Genomic DNA, 16,226 nt, shown 5'->3' with positions numbered 1-16,226 from the left:
GCATTTATATATTATTTTAATATTTATATATGAAGCACACAAGAATCTTTACGTACATTCTGTTTCAAGAGCAGTACCATTACCATCCTCATTATTCACCCCTATTATATTTGCCCAGTTAGGTTTCTATAAAATCAAGAACACCCTCTCTGTAGAAGATGGGCAGCTTTACAATAATATAACATTTTGTCTTAGCAATTATGTATAATTATAACAAAAGAATATTCACCCTCTACTGTTTATATAGCCAAAAGGTGTCACGTTTGCTACATGGCATTATTTTTTTTTGCCACGTGGGGTATTGTTAATGGATAGAGTGAGGGCATCCATAAAAGAAACAAAAAACAAGAAAGTAGTAAGTGTAAAAACAAAAATTTTAAATTAAAAAGGAAACTCAAGAAAAGAGGACAGTACTGAAATACAGAACAGACCACAAAACACACCACCAACATAAAACACAAAGCACAGCATGCAGCAAAGCGAGGCGAAGAACGAACCCTGTGGAGTATTGGGGAAGGCAGCAGACTAGAGAAGATCCCAGGATAAGTAGAAGTCAGACCAGGAAAGCAGGCAGAGGACAGAGGTACTTCTACCCATAACCTCCTTTGCGTGAAGCGAGACAGCCATTCAAGCTAGAAACACGATGGGAATGTCAAGTCAGAAATGAGAAGATGCAAAATAAGACTAGATGTTACTGTGCAACTCCATCATGGACTGTTCTCGGGAATCATAGCGTTATATCATGTTAGCCATCGAGAGACGCAGGAAAACATAGAGGTAAAGCATAACTCTGGGATTGGTACACCCAGTCACCTTCCAGTGAAGGTTCCCCAACCTGTATATTGGTTTTTTTTATTCAAATACTCACCGATTCTGAAGTCTCCCTTCTTCACTGGGCTTGGAGGCCCTCAATGATGCAGCAAGCCTCGCTGATGTGATGGTGTCAGTGCCATTCCAAACTATTTCACAGGGAATGCAGGATTCCGTGGTGATATCTCCCGCTATCTCGTTTCGCTGACCTGTCCCCAACGAAGACTTTGCTGTTGACACTTCTTGCCTGCATGCTGCTGACCCAGCTTGCTTCCCGACTCCATTGGTGACCTGCTCTATCCTTATACCTCAACCTGCTCGAAGACATCATTCCAAAGCCCGACCAACCCCAACATTCCATTATCGGCTCTTGTGCCACTCTATCCTGCCAACATTCCCTGCCCACCCACTCATGAGTGTTTGGACTAAAGCAGTAAGAGGGGCCGTCACTGTCATCTAAAAGCCACCATTGTCATCTCGGGCTCTGCATCCAAGTACATGACCGCTGGGTCCCCACATTGCAATCTACAGGCAGATGCCTCCTGCCCATCTTGAAAAGTACTTTGGCTTGTGTGGAGATTTGACTTACTTGGCGGTGGAAATAAATCTGTGGGTCTCTTTCCAGTACGGCAGAAGGTTGGTGCTCTCTTCATCCAGAACTCTAATATTTATATATTTGAAAGTCTCGGGGAAGAAGTTGTCAATTTCTCGAGTGACGTTAAGTATGTGTGTAACCCTGGACAAGAACAAAAACAAACAAACAAACAAACAAACAAACACATTATAGGAAATGTAAATCCAAACACTGAACTGCTCTTATTTGTTCCCTTTAAGTCTATTAAATATACCATTGAAATCATTTTGTTATATCTGTTCAATGAACGCTCCCACGGTAAACCTGTTCTCTTATCCTAGGACAGGGAGGGTGATACTTTTAGGATCACCAACTAATAAAAGGAAAAAAGACCATAAAAATAAAACTAATGCAACCACAACATCTAAAAAGGACAAGTAAGAGGTGATGACTACATTTGTGTTCTGGTGTTTAGCTCCCCCTGATGGCGCTGACAAGTATAGGAAACTCCTATAGTTGTCATCCCCATGGAGGGGTGCTAGTGCCGTGCGAAGAACGATGGGCAGAACTTTTATAAATTAGCCCCTTAATATAGTTATATATATATATAAAAACAAAACGGAGTATTGTAGTATGCAATGATACCTTTCTTATTGGACTAACAAAATATATTTCACCTATTCTTCTGAAGTTCTTCCAAATTTGAAGCGTTCCATTCAGAACCCTGAAACACACCCAACAGACAGCACGGGCTTTAGAACCATGTTTATCAACTACGACCACCAACAGATCCATGTACATAGGTGACATCATGCAAGTGTTTTTGTCTATGTCAAGCCGAAAACTTGATTTAACTTCAGTACTGCTTTAAAGGGCTCAGTGAGGAAGCTGTTCTCTTTTACCAGACAGGAAGTGAGGGAAAAGTGGCCTGTTGTAGGCCGACAACGTCAATCCCCTGCCATGCAATTATCCGCAGCATTGTCAGCCTGCCATACACCTTGGGCTGCCCAACTGCCAACCAGCGTGCATAGCAGGCTGACAATGCTGCTGAAAATTGCGAGGCAGTGGCTCAGCTTTGTCAGCCTGCAACAGGAAGTTGTGTTACTGGCAGGATCTCCAAGGAAGACATTTTGGAAAAGATTCACAAATAACAATGTTCTTAGGAAAAGTGAGACATGAGGATAAAAAAATACTCCTTTTAGATTAGTCTTTGTAGAACTACATCCATTTCTGCACCACGTCATAGATTTACACTGGCTATTGACACATACAGTACATGCCCATGGCCGCTATCACAGCACGGTATACTTGTACTTGCACTGACCAAGGAGCTGAACACAACAACTCCCACCTGGGGATTGCAAGCAGTCTAAATGGTATAACACCCATAATGAAGGGACAGAATACACTGTTGATAAGAGGTACATGCTGATGAAGGGATTAAAGAGAACCTGTCACAAAAGGTAAAAAAATGTGGCCACATACCTATAAAGAAGAACCTTACCACTCCTGCTGCCCACACCACTTAACACCCCTCCGTTGCTGGGAAATCTTCCCCAAGGTCTGCTGTGAAACTGACACAGGAGTGTTTATCTGGATCTCTGACATTGCTCCTGCTGACCTCCACAACATTACTCCAGCTGTTGCAGAACTATAAGTCTCATGAGTTATTGCAAGACGGACAGTTACAGGCATGACCCCTAGAGGCAGAGGCATGTCAGGATTTGTAGTTAAAATGCAGCTGAGGGCCGGAGTGCCCACCCAGATCTATCCTGTAACATGAAGATTAGCAGGCGGCACCACTGGGCTCCGTGGGGGACCAAGATTTACATTCATGAAAAGTTGGCTTCCCATGGGACTTTGAGGGATCACTTTTCATGGAAGGTCAGTTTTCCCCAGCAAGTAAATGCATATTTTCTTTACAGGGTATGCTTTGTTGGAGCATTTCTGTTTAGCAACAGGTCGCTTTAAGGGCTTGTTTACACCCTGTCTGTCGAGCTTCGTTTTTCTGCACACCACTGAACATGTATTGCACGCAAAAAGATATACAGCGCAACAGACCTGGTGTTAACAAGCCCTTTAGGTAAGTGCTCTGTGCTACCCAGAACAACCAATCAACAGCCATCTGTCATTTGATTCTTTGCATTGGCTGACAAAAAAAAAAGAGAGCGAGCTGTCAATCAGACTATACCAAATACAAGTAGGGGAAGATCTCTGAGGGCCGGTCCATTTGTGCCAGGATCATTATCATCTCGTTATCAATGAACTCGGTGTAATCCTGCAAATTGCAATGTGTATGCTGCTCCAGAGCATTCCGGACCTAGAATAAAGAACACAGCTACATCAGATTTCATGTTTCACATTAGTTAGTTGTTATGGATTACTGCACTTGGTACACCGTTCTTGGTTCTATTAAATAATAAATACAACATTACGATTAATAAATCCCTTGCAGCGGAGTTCCTCATAAAAAAAAATTACAGGTTGCCACTGCTGACATCCTCCTGAAAATGAGAGTTGCCATAGCCGAGTACCATTGAGTTAGTATGAGCCAAGCAACTAGCATTTTCAGTAGAGGTCAGCAACAGTAACCTGCCATATTATACATAGTATAGTTTACCTTGATTGCCTACCAGTAGCCATAAAGTCCAGATTTCTCTACAGCACGTGCCCTCAGTTACAGCTCACCCTAAGGCCTCATTCACACGGCTTAAGGTGCCCATATACTGTGCGATTATCGCACGATAATCGCGGGAAATCCCGCGATCGTACGATAATGGCAAAGTGTGTGGAAGGCATGCGACCGTTTTTACTGTACGGTCGCACGTCTTTTGTCTAAGGAGCATGTTCGAAAACCAGCCGAAAATACGTACGGTTTTTACATTACTTTACAACCATCGCAAGACTAAGGTCTTGCAATGAATGTAAAGTGCATGGCCACCTTTAGAGTCGGCCCGTACAGATCTGTGCGGCGTGCACGGCCATATTGGGCCATTCTTGGGAAAGACAGGTGCTGCATGTGATTGTACGCAGCAGCCTGTTCTTCCCTATGGGAGGACGCGGCCGTACGCTCACCCGAACTGCATATCCGCGCGGGATTGGGTGTCTGTGCTCGGACGCAGAGAGGATCCATCCTGTCTGCGTATGAGTACAGACACCCGCTTGGATGTGCAGCTTGGGTGAGCATACAGCCGCGTACTCCCATAGAGAAGAAGGCTGCTGTGTACAATCACACGCAGCACCTTTCCTTCCCGGGAACGGCCCGATATGGCCTTACAAGCCGCACGGATCTGTACAGGCCGACTCTAGGCAGTGTGAATGAGGCCTAAAGGTCCCCTATGAAACATCTCCTGCATATTACTTTTGTCCAGGAGCTTCCTGTAATAAAGACTCTCTCTCCTTATTGGTCTCCTATCTGCCCCATCTGTAAATTTTCTGCAGGCAGCCTGTAGTGGGAATCCCACCCACAGCTCTTCCCACTGCACAGGCTATATCATCACTACTTTCAAAAAGGTACTATATAGGGATGCAAAGGCAAGTGGATTAAGGTCTATTGTCACGATGTGCAGCACCTTTTTGTTGACCCTCCATATGGTGTTTATAGAAATGACATAACCAAGCATTGTGTCTCTAAGTGGTTTATGATAATTCAGTGGACATGCCCTCAAGCTCAGAAACTTATAAATGCATCAATATTTCCAGATGACCATGTTTTATAGTCCGACAGCCAACATATCACGAATTGACGAAGACCATACACATAAACTGGAAACACACATCGCCTATTAGATGTAATGCAGTCAATTTGCCTTCTGGACATAATTGCATAGACGTGTTTGGTATCTACTTGATGGTTATTTTTTTATCCATTTTGGTAGACACTTGTTATGAATGTAGTTGTATTATATCAGGATTAGCAGAATATGATCATATTTTGATTCTGGCAGTTGAAAAAGCAATACATATCCAGGTCTGGTGTTTTTTTTTTTTAAACACTGTTGGTTATGCTCATTCAGATTTGAGGAAGACTCATGTGGGAATGTCTATCTGCATGTGTCTCGATGCGTGCTGGCCCATTCACCTGCTTAGATGTTATATTCTCAAGGTCGCTTTCCCGCAAGATATCTCGCAGTTTTCTTCGGATGATCTTCTCATTCTCCTCTCTGCAATCAAGAGGCAAAATGAATATATTTGGGAAAAACACATGTATTTTTTTACAAACAGCTGGAATATCCTCCTTTATCCCCTGGTTATGAAATCCCAGTTACCCCAACACCTATTTACATTTATCTATCCACTTTGAATAAATTGCTAATGCACCACAATGGACAGTGGTGAAAATTGGACATGCACCATTTGCCCGATACAGCACAACGCATGGTAGGCAGCTGCGTTTCTTAAGTGCAGTGGGGTGCCTGACTGGCAAGGAATGTCGAAGGAAAAATAAAAAAACATTTAAAAAAGGAGAACTATGAGGTGAGTGATTTTCACTCATCCTCATAGTTCGAGCAGACGTGTGACAATGAAACTGTCACAGGTTGGCTCAGTAGATTGGGAAGAGAGCGAACACATACCGGCGCTCGCTCACTTCTCTGCAGAGAGCCGTGACTGTCACTCACGGCTCCCTGTAGGGAATCCCCCCCTCCCCAATCCTCCAGCGCTGGCTGGTGGAATGGACGGGGGAGGGGGTGGGTACAGCTGGCTCTGCCTCTAGATAGGCAGAGCCAGCTGTCAATCACGCAGCTGGGTGGATCTCTACAGTTATGTCGGGATCCGTCCCGGCTGCGGCGTCTCAGTATACTGCGAGCCATAGCTCGCAATATACTGAGCTTTGGGTCACAGGAGGACGCTAGTTTATGTCCTCCCGTGACCCTTAGGAGAACTATGGGAAAAAACACTTACCCCATAGTTCTCTTTTAATACCTGCAAATTCCCCCATGTTTTGTCTCTTAAAATACACTGCAAGTACAGAAAACCCCTCACTGGACCTGACAGAAATCCAGTGAGCTCCTAACTACCTGTGCACTTCGCGTGAGCTGCACTGAAATAACAAGTAGTGTTATCAGCCCTGCCCTATCCTGCTCAATGGACTACAGAACACCTTCCACCTATGTTAAGTGCATATTACATAGTTGTTGAGGCTGAATAAAGACACAGGTCAATCGTGTGTGTGTGTTACTAAGAGCACCAATTAAAGATTGTTACATAATGTTACAATCTGACTGTACAATCAAATGTAGATTTACCAAAACTATGTAAAAGGCGGACCTACCTAAACTATCCAGTCAATCTGCATCCAATCTGGCAGGCCCTCACACTACCTTGTTGTTGGTAGATCTAAAGGAAAATTTTACATTCAGACTGGAACGTGTGTGTGGTGAGCTTTATGGTGATGGAGGAGAGGGGAAGATGTCTTAGAGTCCTAACACATGTCCGGTCACAAGGTGACGATGCTGCTCCTCTATACACAGGACATTGAGCGAGCATTGTCAATGGGACAGTAAGTGTGTTACTGGCAGGACCGCCAGGTGAAAATAAAAGAAAAGCCTGAAAAGGAAAAAGTAATGCAGCCACAACATTTGAGGACTGATAAGGTACAGTATATGTGTGTGGTAAGCTTTAAACCGTCTCCTTGATCTATAATTTTACTCCATGTTCTCTGACCTCTCTTTGGTGGTGGCATCTCTCCGCACAGAGGTTAGGTCTGCTGTGGCTGCCCAAACGTTAACGCAGTTCTGGGGTGAACATCGGTGATCCTGGTAATATGCCAGCCCACAATGGACAAAGTTGCCGGGGATGTAGTTAGAGAACTCTGCCGCTTCGCAGGCTTTGTGGAGCACCTGAAGAAGAGACCTGCAATCAAAACACATCACAACCAGTGACTATAACATAAAATGGTGCGAAGAATGGATGCACACAACCAGTGACTATAACAAAGTGGTGCGAATGGATGAAAAAAAACAGTCTTGTTATATTTTCTTTACACATGGAATGTATTCTTGTAATACTGTATTATGGCCACTAGATGGAGCTGAGGAGCACAGACAAATAAATACTTTTCCTCATCTCCATCTATAGGCCATAATGTGGTATTACAAGATGAAATTTGAAAAATACATTCCATCTATAAAGAAAATATAACAATAACATTTGTTTTTTCCTCTATCTGCACAGAACGAACATTCACAGAGATTCCCAGGGCCACAGGCCCTGCAAATTGTCTATAAATAGACCCCAAAGTGTTTGTGAACTCTAACAAACTTGTATTTGGTCCGTTATATATGCCATTGAAGTATTTTGTTTGTTTCTGTTCCATAAGAATTGATTCTGCTGATCTTGACCAAAATCATGTTAGCTGATAAATGCCTGTGCTGTACTGTTATCAGTTACATTGTTCCCAGATCTCTCTGTGGACTATAGAACACCTCCCCTATGTTATCCTGTACTAGGGTGACAATGCTGGCTCTCTAGAGCCAGAGCCAGAGCCAGCAGTGCCCGACCCCCTCCCCTCTCATGAGTTCTGGAGGAATGGAGGGGAGGGGGCAATCCCTGGGGGGAGCCGTGACTGACAGTCACCACGCTGCATGGAGAAGGCCGCAAGCAGTTTGTGATCGCTCACCTCTCGATCTATTGATCCTGTACACCTGTAGGGTCACATGCTGGCTCTTAGTATTGGGAAAAGTACATGTTACTCTCCCAATACTTCTCCTTTTAAAGCAGAAGTAAAGCTGTAAAAGGCAATGTGAACTTTTACCATAATGTGCAAGCATACTTACACACCAAGAATGAGCTTTCAATGCTACAGACAGAGCTATTCACAGAATGCAATAGAACATGACATGTAGGAACAGCCAATGTAGTGGACTATTATACAGGAAGAATAGCTGGAATATTCAATAAGTAATGTAATGTTAAACCTACCACATTGTTTGAACAGATATAGGTTTAAATGACCGGACATCCATCCCGATTGTAACGCTGAATCCGCTAAAGAAACAATGGAGGAGATTAAAATATCCGAAGCCTAATAAAGGGTATTGATGGTCAAAAAACAAAAAATAAATATGTATTCTATATTAAATTTCCATAACTTCCCCACTCCTGATTCTAGATAGAAGTTTATAAAGGTACTTATTGAAGATGCCCATGCAATGTACTCCCTCAATGCACTGACACCATTTTAGCCCTGTGAATATGCACTTCCTGTGTCACCACTCTATGCCATCTGAACTTCCCACAATGTAACATCATCACTGCTTGCTGAAAGCAATGCATGATGGGATATATAACCTTATATATCCCATCATGCATAACTTATAGAAATCAAGATTGCGTCACATCAAGCAGCAGGGTAAGAGACGGAAAGCACACTGGGAATCCAGGACGTTGTTGGACGTGAAGGGCTCACGGAAGTCAACACTGAGTACATAAGTGATTTTTTTCTAGTAAGCTTTGATTGCATTATCTAAAACAACTCTAATATGTATTCCTATTACAATGCTGATGTTATAACAGGACATCTGTAAAAAAAATAAGTCAAGGCAACTGAACTTGCTGTATTTTTCTTGAAGACGTTTCACTGGTCATCCAACCAGCTTTCTCATTCTGAATTAAGAAAGCTGGTTGGATGACCAGTGAAACGTCTTCAAGAAAAATACAGCAAGTCCAGTTGCCTTGACTTTTTTTTTTTACAGATATACCATGAAAGAGAACCTTCACAGACTTGTAACAGGACATTATATGCTGGGACTTTACAACTCCTTTAACTGGCGGATTTTAGTATTGACAGAACTTACCCATCTCCATCTATGAAGACCTGTGTATTACTCCATATCGGCAGAACGGAGCCAATGGTGCAGGCGTCAGAGCTATGAAAGTGGAGAAGATCAGTTATAATTTGTGTGTCATAGGAACATTTAGAATCATAAAATGTAACATACACAGGACACAAACATCACTTTACCTTGTTTGTAAGTCCCTCTTAATAAAAACATATATATCATATACATTGGGTAGTGCATAATGTCCATCTCTAATACTAATCCTAACACCTGTGTTCTTCTATTCTCACTTCTGTAGACACATCTACTCTGCATCCAGGGACAATCATCTATCCCGAGCTGCATGTAATCATACCATGCATGATTACATCCAGACTGCCACTCACAGATGTGGCCGCTATCACCCTGTCATTAACTTCAATGTGTACAGCGGCCAAATCTGAAAGGGGCACCTGGGATTCCTGCCGCAGGAATCCCAAAATACCCTGTGTGAATGGGGCCTTACTCCATAGAGCGTCTACCAAAGACCCCCAGCCGATCTAGAAGTCAAACAGTCATAAATGGTTTGTAACATCAGTATGGTAACTGTAACTCATTCAAACTAATGAATGCAATTATTTCATCAGTCAATCCTGAAACAGCAGCAGCACAATTCATGGAATTATGCAGATACCGGCCAGGAGACTCAGTTAATGATCATGAGGTCATGATCGATTGTAGCAGATGGGCCGGTTTGGGTATTTCTGTAACTGCTGATCATCTGGGACAAATGTTTCAGAATTTCCTCAGATTGAGGAGTTCTGTAGAGATGGAAATGCCTTGTTGATGAGAGGTCAGAAGAGAATGGCCAGACTGGTTTGAGCTGACAGAAAGGCTAGTGTAACTCAAATAAATAACCATTCTTCACAACTGTGGTGAGCAGTAAAGCATCTCAGAATGGGCAACCCATAGAACCTTGAGGCAGATGGGCTACAAAAGACTAAATGGCCAGATTGGACTGGGCTTGCAGGAAGGCTAGGGTAACTCAAATAACCATTCTTCTTCTTCACGACTGTGGTGAGCAGTAAAGCATTTCAGAATGGGCAACTCATGGAACCTTGAGGCAGATGGGCTACAAAGGACAAATAGCCAGATTGGACTGGGCTTGCAGGAAGGCTAGAGTAACTCAAATAATCATTCTTCACAACTGTGGTGAGCAGTAAAGCATCTCAGAATGGGCAACCCATGGAACCTTGAGGCAGATGGGCTACAACAGAAGAAGACCACATTGAGTTCTTCAGAAAGCTGAAGCTGCAGTGAGCACAAAGTCACCAAAAGTGGACAGAGATGTAGCCTGGTCTGATAAATGTTGACTTACTCTATGAATAAACAGGTATACAATTGTTCCTAATACATTGCTTGATGAGTGTACATGGATATGAGATGATCATCACCCAATCTGGCCTTTTAAAGTCAAGCTGAGAAACAATTTGTCTGTTGGCTGTGCCAGACTTGTGCAGATACCCAACAATCTCCAGGGAAGGACTGCTCACTAGGTTGGCATTCTGGGTATAGTTCATATTAGACAAAGTTGAGTTGCCTACCCAGGATATAAACATGCACACTTTGCTTGTGTGCCATTTCAATGGATTCAATGTGAATGTTTAAAGTGACCCTTACTCAAATTTTAAGGATTAGCGCACTTCAAAACAAAGTACACTGATCCCCCCCTGACCTAAGCTGCCCCACCTTCCCCCTCCTTAGATGCATACTTGCCTCAATCCAGCGGCTGTGGCCTCCAGTTTTTGTTTACATCCCATCTTGGGCACCAGTCAGTGAGAGGGTGGGGGGAAGGATAAATGCATTATGGTTTTAAGTGGCCACTGAGTGAAGACTTAAAAAAGAGCCGGATAATTGTCTCAGAGGTCCGAAAAACCTTTATTGGCTCCCCAAATGACAGCAAGGAAATATACGCAACCAACGTGTTTCGGCGGTCAGGGCTTAAGCAATGAACAGCAACTTAGTGATAGACTTTAAACTCATAGCCCCTGTACTCAAGACCTTGGCCAGCAGTTCAGCATTTGTACAAGTAAAAGCAGCCCCAACCCCCTAAATGGATGACCCCGTTTTGTGAAGAGCTACTGGAACGGAACCATCAAGCCACAATATTGCTCCTGTGCGACTAGAGAAAGTATATGGCCCAGCACCCCATTCCTAACTCACTCTTGGATTAGTGGCCACTGAGGCATACTTTTTGATCTGACTTTCTTGCTTCTCATACAACAGCAGTGTCTATTAGTAAAGTGTCTTTTTCAATGGTATTATTAGAAAGCCTTACCCATCATGCGGAAAGTCAACACCCAGCAGAATGGTCTGTTCCTCATTGGTCCTTCCCACAGAGGAAACCACTAACAGATATCTGGTTAGACAGGACCGGACAGGCTCCAGCCGGACAGCCTGAGGTGGAGAGATAATAAGCGCATCTTGAGTTGTTAACTAGAACAGAGCAAAACTCTCAAGGATATAATTACATTTAGTATGTTCCTACTTAAAAAGGCCCTGGCACCAACTTAAAAAAATTCAGCTAAAAGTATGGAAAAATTAAGTACTTTAAACACTTTATTGCAGCAAGTTTTTCCTCAAACAATTTTGTATTCATTCGCAATGTGCCATTAAACTTGCTAGGGAATTTGACCACTCCAGTAAGAGTCAATCCCATAGCACAGCATCTTCCCTCCTTGCACATTATAGCGCTCTCTTTTTCTGGGGGGTGTTTACTGTTGTGTTGGCCCAGCTCCTCCAGCCTTCACCCTTCTACATAACCTTTTATGGAGCTGCTGGTGAAGGGGAATACCACAGATTGACAGCTCTGAGTCTGCTGACATTACATACAAGATGCCCAGCAGAAGTCTCAGGGCTTTTGGATGTTTACACGAGGAAGGCCTTTACAGGTATACAAGATGGTGGTGCCCAGCAGAAGTCTCAGGGCTTTTGGATGTTTACACGAGGAAGGCCTTTACAGGTATACAAGATGGTGGTGCCCAGCAGAAGTCTCAGGGCTTTTGGATGTTTACACGAGGAAGGCCTTTACAGGTATACAAGATGGTGGTGCCCAGCAGAAGTCTCAGGGCTTTGGATGTCTACACGAGGGAGGCCTTTACAGGTAAATAACATTCATAAGATACATAAAATGCACCTAATGGGAAAGATTGTTGTTAAAACTAATAGTTTGGGAACAGGGTTTCCTTAAGGGAGCATTCCACATTCAGTATTTTACTGGTTAGAGACCAGTCAACATTTTTTTGAGTCTTTTATATTGCAAACATAAGACCGAGATAGGCTAATGTACAATATTAATGGGTCATATGTAGGGTTACAATGTGACCAATAGAGTTCAAATGTTACACTCCTGGGAATTATATTAGGTTAGTCTTGGGCTGAACCAGGTTGGTTGGGTAAGTGGGTAAAAAAAAGTCTTTAAATTGCGGCCCAGGTTGGGATGGGAGATTTGTAGTTTAAGTCATAAAAGGTCCATGAAGTATGGAAGGCTTTGGCAAAATTGATTATTTTATTACAGACGCCAGATACCTTCACATTTTGGCAAGTCATTTGTGAAGGATGTCTTCAGAAGTATGGATGTTTTTTAGTTTAATATGGACTGTGTTTCCGGAGAGCTTAAGTTCTTTTTCCAATGGTCCATCTAGCTGAAGCTTGAAGAAATGCCACCAATTTCTCCTTGGGTTTGGATATCTCAGGAGGTATAACATTTAGTAAACCCATCCAGGGTGAAGGTTCAACTCCACCAGATATGGTGAAGGGGACTTTGTTTGTGACACCCCCTTAAATAGTCTGGAGAACAGGAAGGAAAAAATGGCTCACCAGTTTTAAAGTGTCCTCGGCCCGTAGAAGTCTCAGCATGGCCTGTAAATGAAGCTCCTGCTCACTAGGGCCAGCAGTCTGTGAGGGTTCTGGCTTTTTAACCTCTTCTGGCTCCTCCTCAAACTGGAGTAATAGGGCAGCCCCTTTGACCATGACAAAGCTCTGTCTGTGTGATGGAAATTGCAGATTTTCAGGGACAGGTTGGGAACGGTCAGAGAAAGACAAGCTATAAGAACACTTTAGCGCAGAGATACATGTCCAGCAGAAAGGGTCTGTATAGAGTCTGACATAAGAAAGGAACAGAAAGAAAGTGAAGAGAGAACACTGCTCCTTTGCTCACCTTCTCTGCATGCGTTTTCTTCGGTTTTTCGCATCTTCCTACAGAAAAAAAACATAAACAAACTCAGAATGGCCATTGTTACATAGTTACATAGTATTTGAGTTTGAATAAAGACATTAGTCCATCAAGTCCAACCTATTAGGATATCATTCTAGGAGTACCTGTACCCCTGTATATTACGTTCCCTTAAGAAATCGTCCAAAAAATTGTTAGTCATTCTTACCAAAACAAATCTGTGTCTGTGGTAACAATTTGTTAAAAGGTAAAAAAAAAGTGAATGGGTTACAAGATCTAAGTGCCGCTTGGGATAGTTTTGTGGATCTCTCAACTACCAATTTTATCAGGTCACAGGATCTCCTACCGTCAACTGCCATGCTATATATAATTGCATCTCCCATCGACTGGCCCTCATAATGAGACACCAGTCCTCTCTTCAACTGCCCCTAATGGGATCTCTCAGGAACTGCCAACAAGAACAGATAATGGGATTTCCTCACCTCAACTATTTCTCATGAACTGCCACTTGTAAAATGACATCCAATATCACACCAATCACTGCCATATATAATGGAACTGAATGTGAATTGGTACCTGAAATGCGTTACTGGATCTATCTTCATTCCTACTTGTAAAAGGTTTTGAGATCTTTCATCATCAGCTGTCTCATAATGAGATCTCTCATGAACCGCCAACTATAATAGGACATGGGTGCTCCCATCAGTAGACTTCTGGATTCCCCATCAATTGCCGTTTTAACAGGTTCTAAGTGGATCCCTCGCCCTCAACTATCACATTCAACGGGTTTTCTCTTGAAGAACCACTCATAATGTGACCTCCAACTGCCACCTATAAAAAGCCAGAGGATCTCTCAAGCTCACCTATCACACATAACAGGATGTTTTAAAATTGGGCAGGTTAACCCATCCCACTAACAGCTACTAATATTGGCTACTGAACCTCTCATTAACGGACGTCTGTAACAGGAAATGGAATGATCAACTGTCACATGTAGTGGGGTCTTGCATAAGCTGGTGCCATATGAGGTTACAGCAACTCATCAACTGCCACTTGTAACCTGCCATATGATCTCTCATCATATGGCCATTGTAGTACAGGCAGGGATATTCTCCAGCGTTATATGTATAATGCTCTACAGAAATTGTGTTTTATTAAATTGTATCTCTCTCCTGCAACTAACATCCAGTTACATCTATCATCAAGTAAAATTCCAGCCAATCAGGGCCTTCAAAATGATGCAGAAGCCCTGCAAATGACTGCTTCCAGATTTCTGCTATGTAAGGTTCCATCAAATGACGTACTAGACCGGGTCATACCATAACATGGCACTGTACCAGCTTACATACATTCCTATAATGCTTTCTTTTATACTTAAGAGAAGCCACAGTTTAATTAAATACAAGACAATGTTATACATCCAACTCAACCTTTAATTTTTATGACTTCATTCCCATCAGGCTTCGTAAACAGTAAAGGATGTGTCAGTGTTTACTTTTTTATTTTTATTTGACCATTGTGCACGCAGCACGCTGGAGATCCGAACCATTGCTCAACACAGAGCAAAGCAGGCTAGATCTCCAGGGGTTCCTGCACAGTACTCCATTAAACAGCCCTCAAATTCAGGGGGCATGTTGGACCGCTGCTTGTGATTCTGTGGATTTCGAAATCGGTTTAATTGTCTATTCTTAACAACCTTCCAAGCAATTGTAATAAAGTGAAAGCACAGCTTCTGTAAAACAGGGAAAACCCCACAGGAGCTGTGCTTGTTCTTCCTGGTTCAGATTTGCTTAGATGTGGCATAATGAGGAGGAACAGCGCCCATATACAGGAGCTCAAGGTGAAGTCGGGCCAGTGAAACCTATGCCATTGCACATGGCTGTGGTAACACCCTGCATTCACAGTATGTCCTCAGCTTTCCAGGTTGAGTGAAGCTGGGTGTCTCTCAATCTGAAGGACTGAGGACATCTAGTGGAGAAAAAGTGGTATTGTGGGTCTCTGCAGTGACAGGATAGAGAAGTGAGCGAGCGCCGGTATGTGTTTTGCTCACTTCCCGATCTAATGAGCCGACCTGTGACAGTTTCATTGTCACAGGCCGGCTAGAGCCAAAAAACCCCTTGTAGTCAACCCCCTCAGTTAGCCCTAAAGGAACCGATCCTCAAGGAAGAGTGAAGCTGGATGTCTCTCAATCTGAAGGATCTAGTGGAGAAAAAGCGGTATTGTGGGTCTCATCTCCAGATTGCAGCCGGAGCTTTTTAAAAAAAAAAAAATCCCAGAGTTAGCCCTAAATGACCCGATCCTCGAATCACACTGGGTTGCTGACTAGACGGTGGAAGGGTTTATAGGAACTTTTACATCTGAGACTTGGAAAATAATTTCCTACTGAATGTGTCTCAAAGAAAAAAACAAAAACACAACAACAACAAATCAATGTCTTTGTTGCCCCAGGAACAAAACAGCTTCTTTTCTATATCCAAAGGGCAAGACGGAGATCAGACATTTTCAACTTCTCAAAGCACTGGCTGAGCTCACATTGTATTGTTTGGCGTGTCTTAGTAGCGGCTTTGTACGCCGCTTCTTTACTGCACGCTCTGCATTTTGCGGTAAATCTGCAATTTGCTTCTCCAGGGTGTCAGTGTTGTGTAGTCAAATCTTTCTGGTTTTGTTATTGTTTTCTTTCCTTTTTTCTAACTGAACGTTCTTCCGGTTTTATGCAAAGTTAAAACCATAAACCTAAATGACAAGTGTCATGGGAGAGAGAACTAAAAATAGTAGTTACATGTAAATGACAGATTTGTAAAAAGGTATGATGTAGAATTATTATATGACACACACTATATATATATAT

The 16,226-nt window shown here is 42.8% G+C and overlaps 1 protein-coding gene across 1 annotated transcript in view; it reads right to left on the bottom strand.

The window, feature by feature from the left end:
- Positions 1-16,226, bottom strand: part of LOC108803319 (protein phosphatase Slingshot homolog) — a 33,558-nt gene that overhangs the window by 10,582 nt on the left and 6,750 nt on the right. Inside the window, exons 2-11 of the mRNA XM_018575166.1 lie at positions 13,364-13,401; positions 13,024-13,189; positions 11,483-11,601; positions 9,181-9,252; positions 8,306-8,371; positions 7,049-7,237; positions 5,466-5,547; positions 3,576-3,704; positions 2,062-2,108; positions 1,400-1,546 (exon numbers count right to left, since the gene is read on the bottom strand). Of these exons, the coding sequence (XP_018430668.1) occupies positions 1,400-1,546; positions 2,062-2,108; positions 3,576-3,704; positions 5,466-5,547; positions 7,049-7,237; positions 8,306-8,371; positions 9,181-9,252; positions 11,483-11,601; positions 13,024-13,189; positions 13,364-13,401 (1,055 nt within the window). The remainder of the gene's footprint in view (positions 1-1,399; positions 1,547-2,061; positions 2,109-3,575; positions 3,705-5,465; positions 5,548-7,048; positions 7,238-8,305; positions 8,372-9,180; positions 9,253-11,482; positions 11,602-13,023; positions 13,190-13,363; positions 13,402-16,226) is intronic.

The sequence above is a fragment of the Nanorana parkeri genome, unplaced genomic scaffold (genome assembly GCF_000935625.1).
Source record: "Nanorana parkeri isolate BGI_ZX_2015 unplaced genomic scaffold, ASM93562v1 scaffold3599, whole genome shotgun sequence".
NCBI lineage: Eukaryota > Metazoa > Chordata > Amphibia > Anura > Dicroglossidae > Nanorana > Nanorana parkeri.
This window is presented reverse-complemented; position numbering and strand designations above follow the sequence as displayed.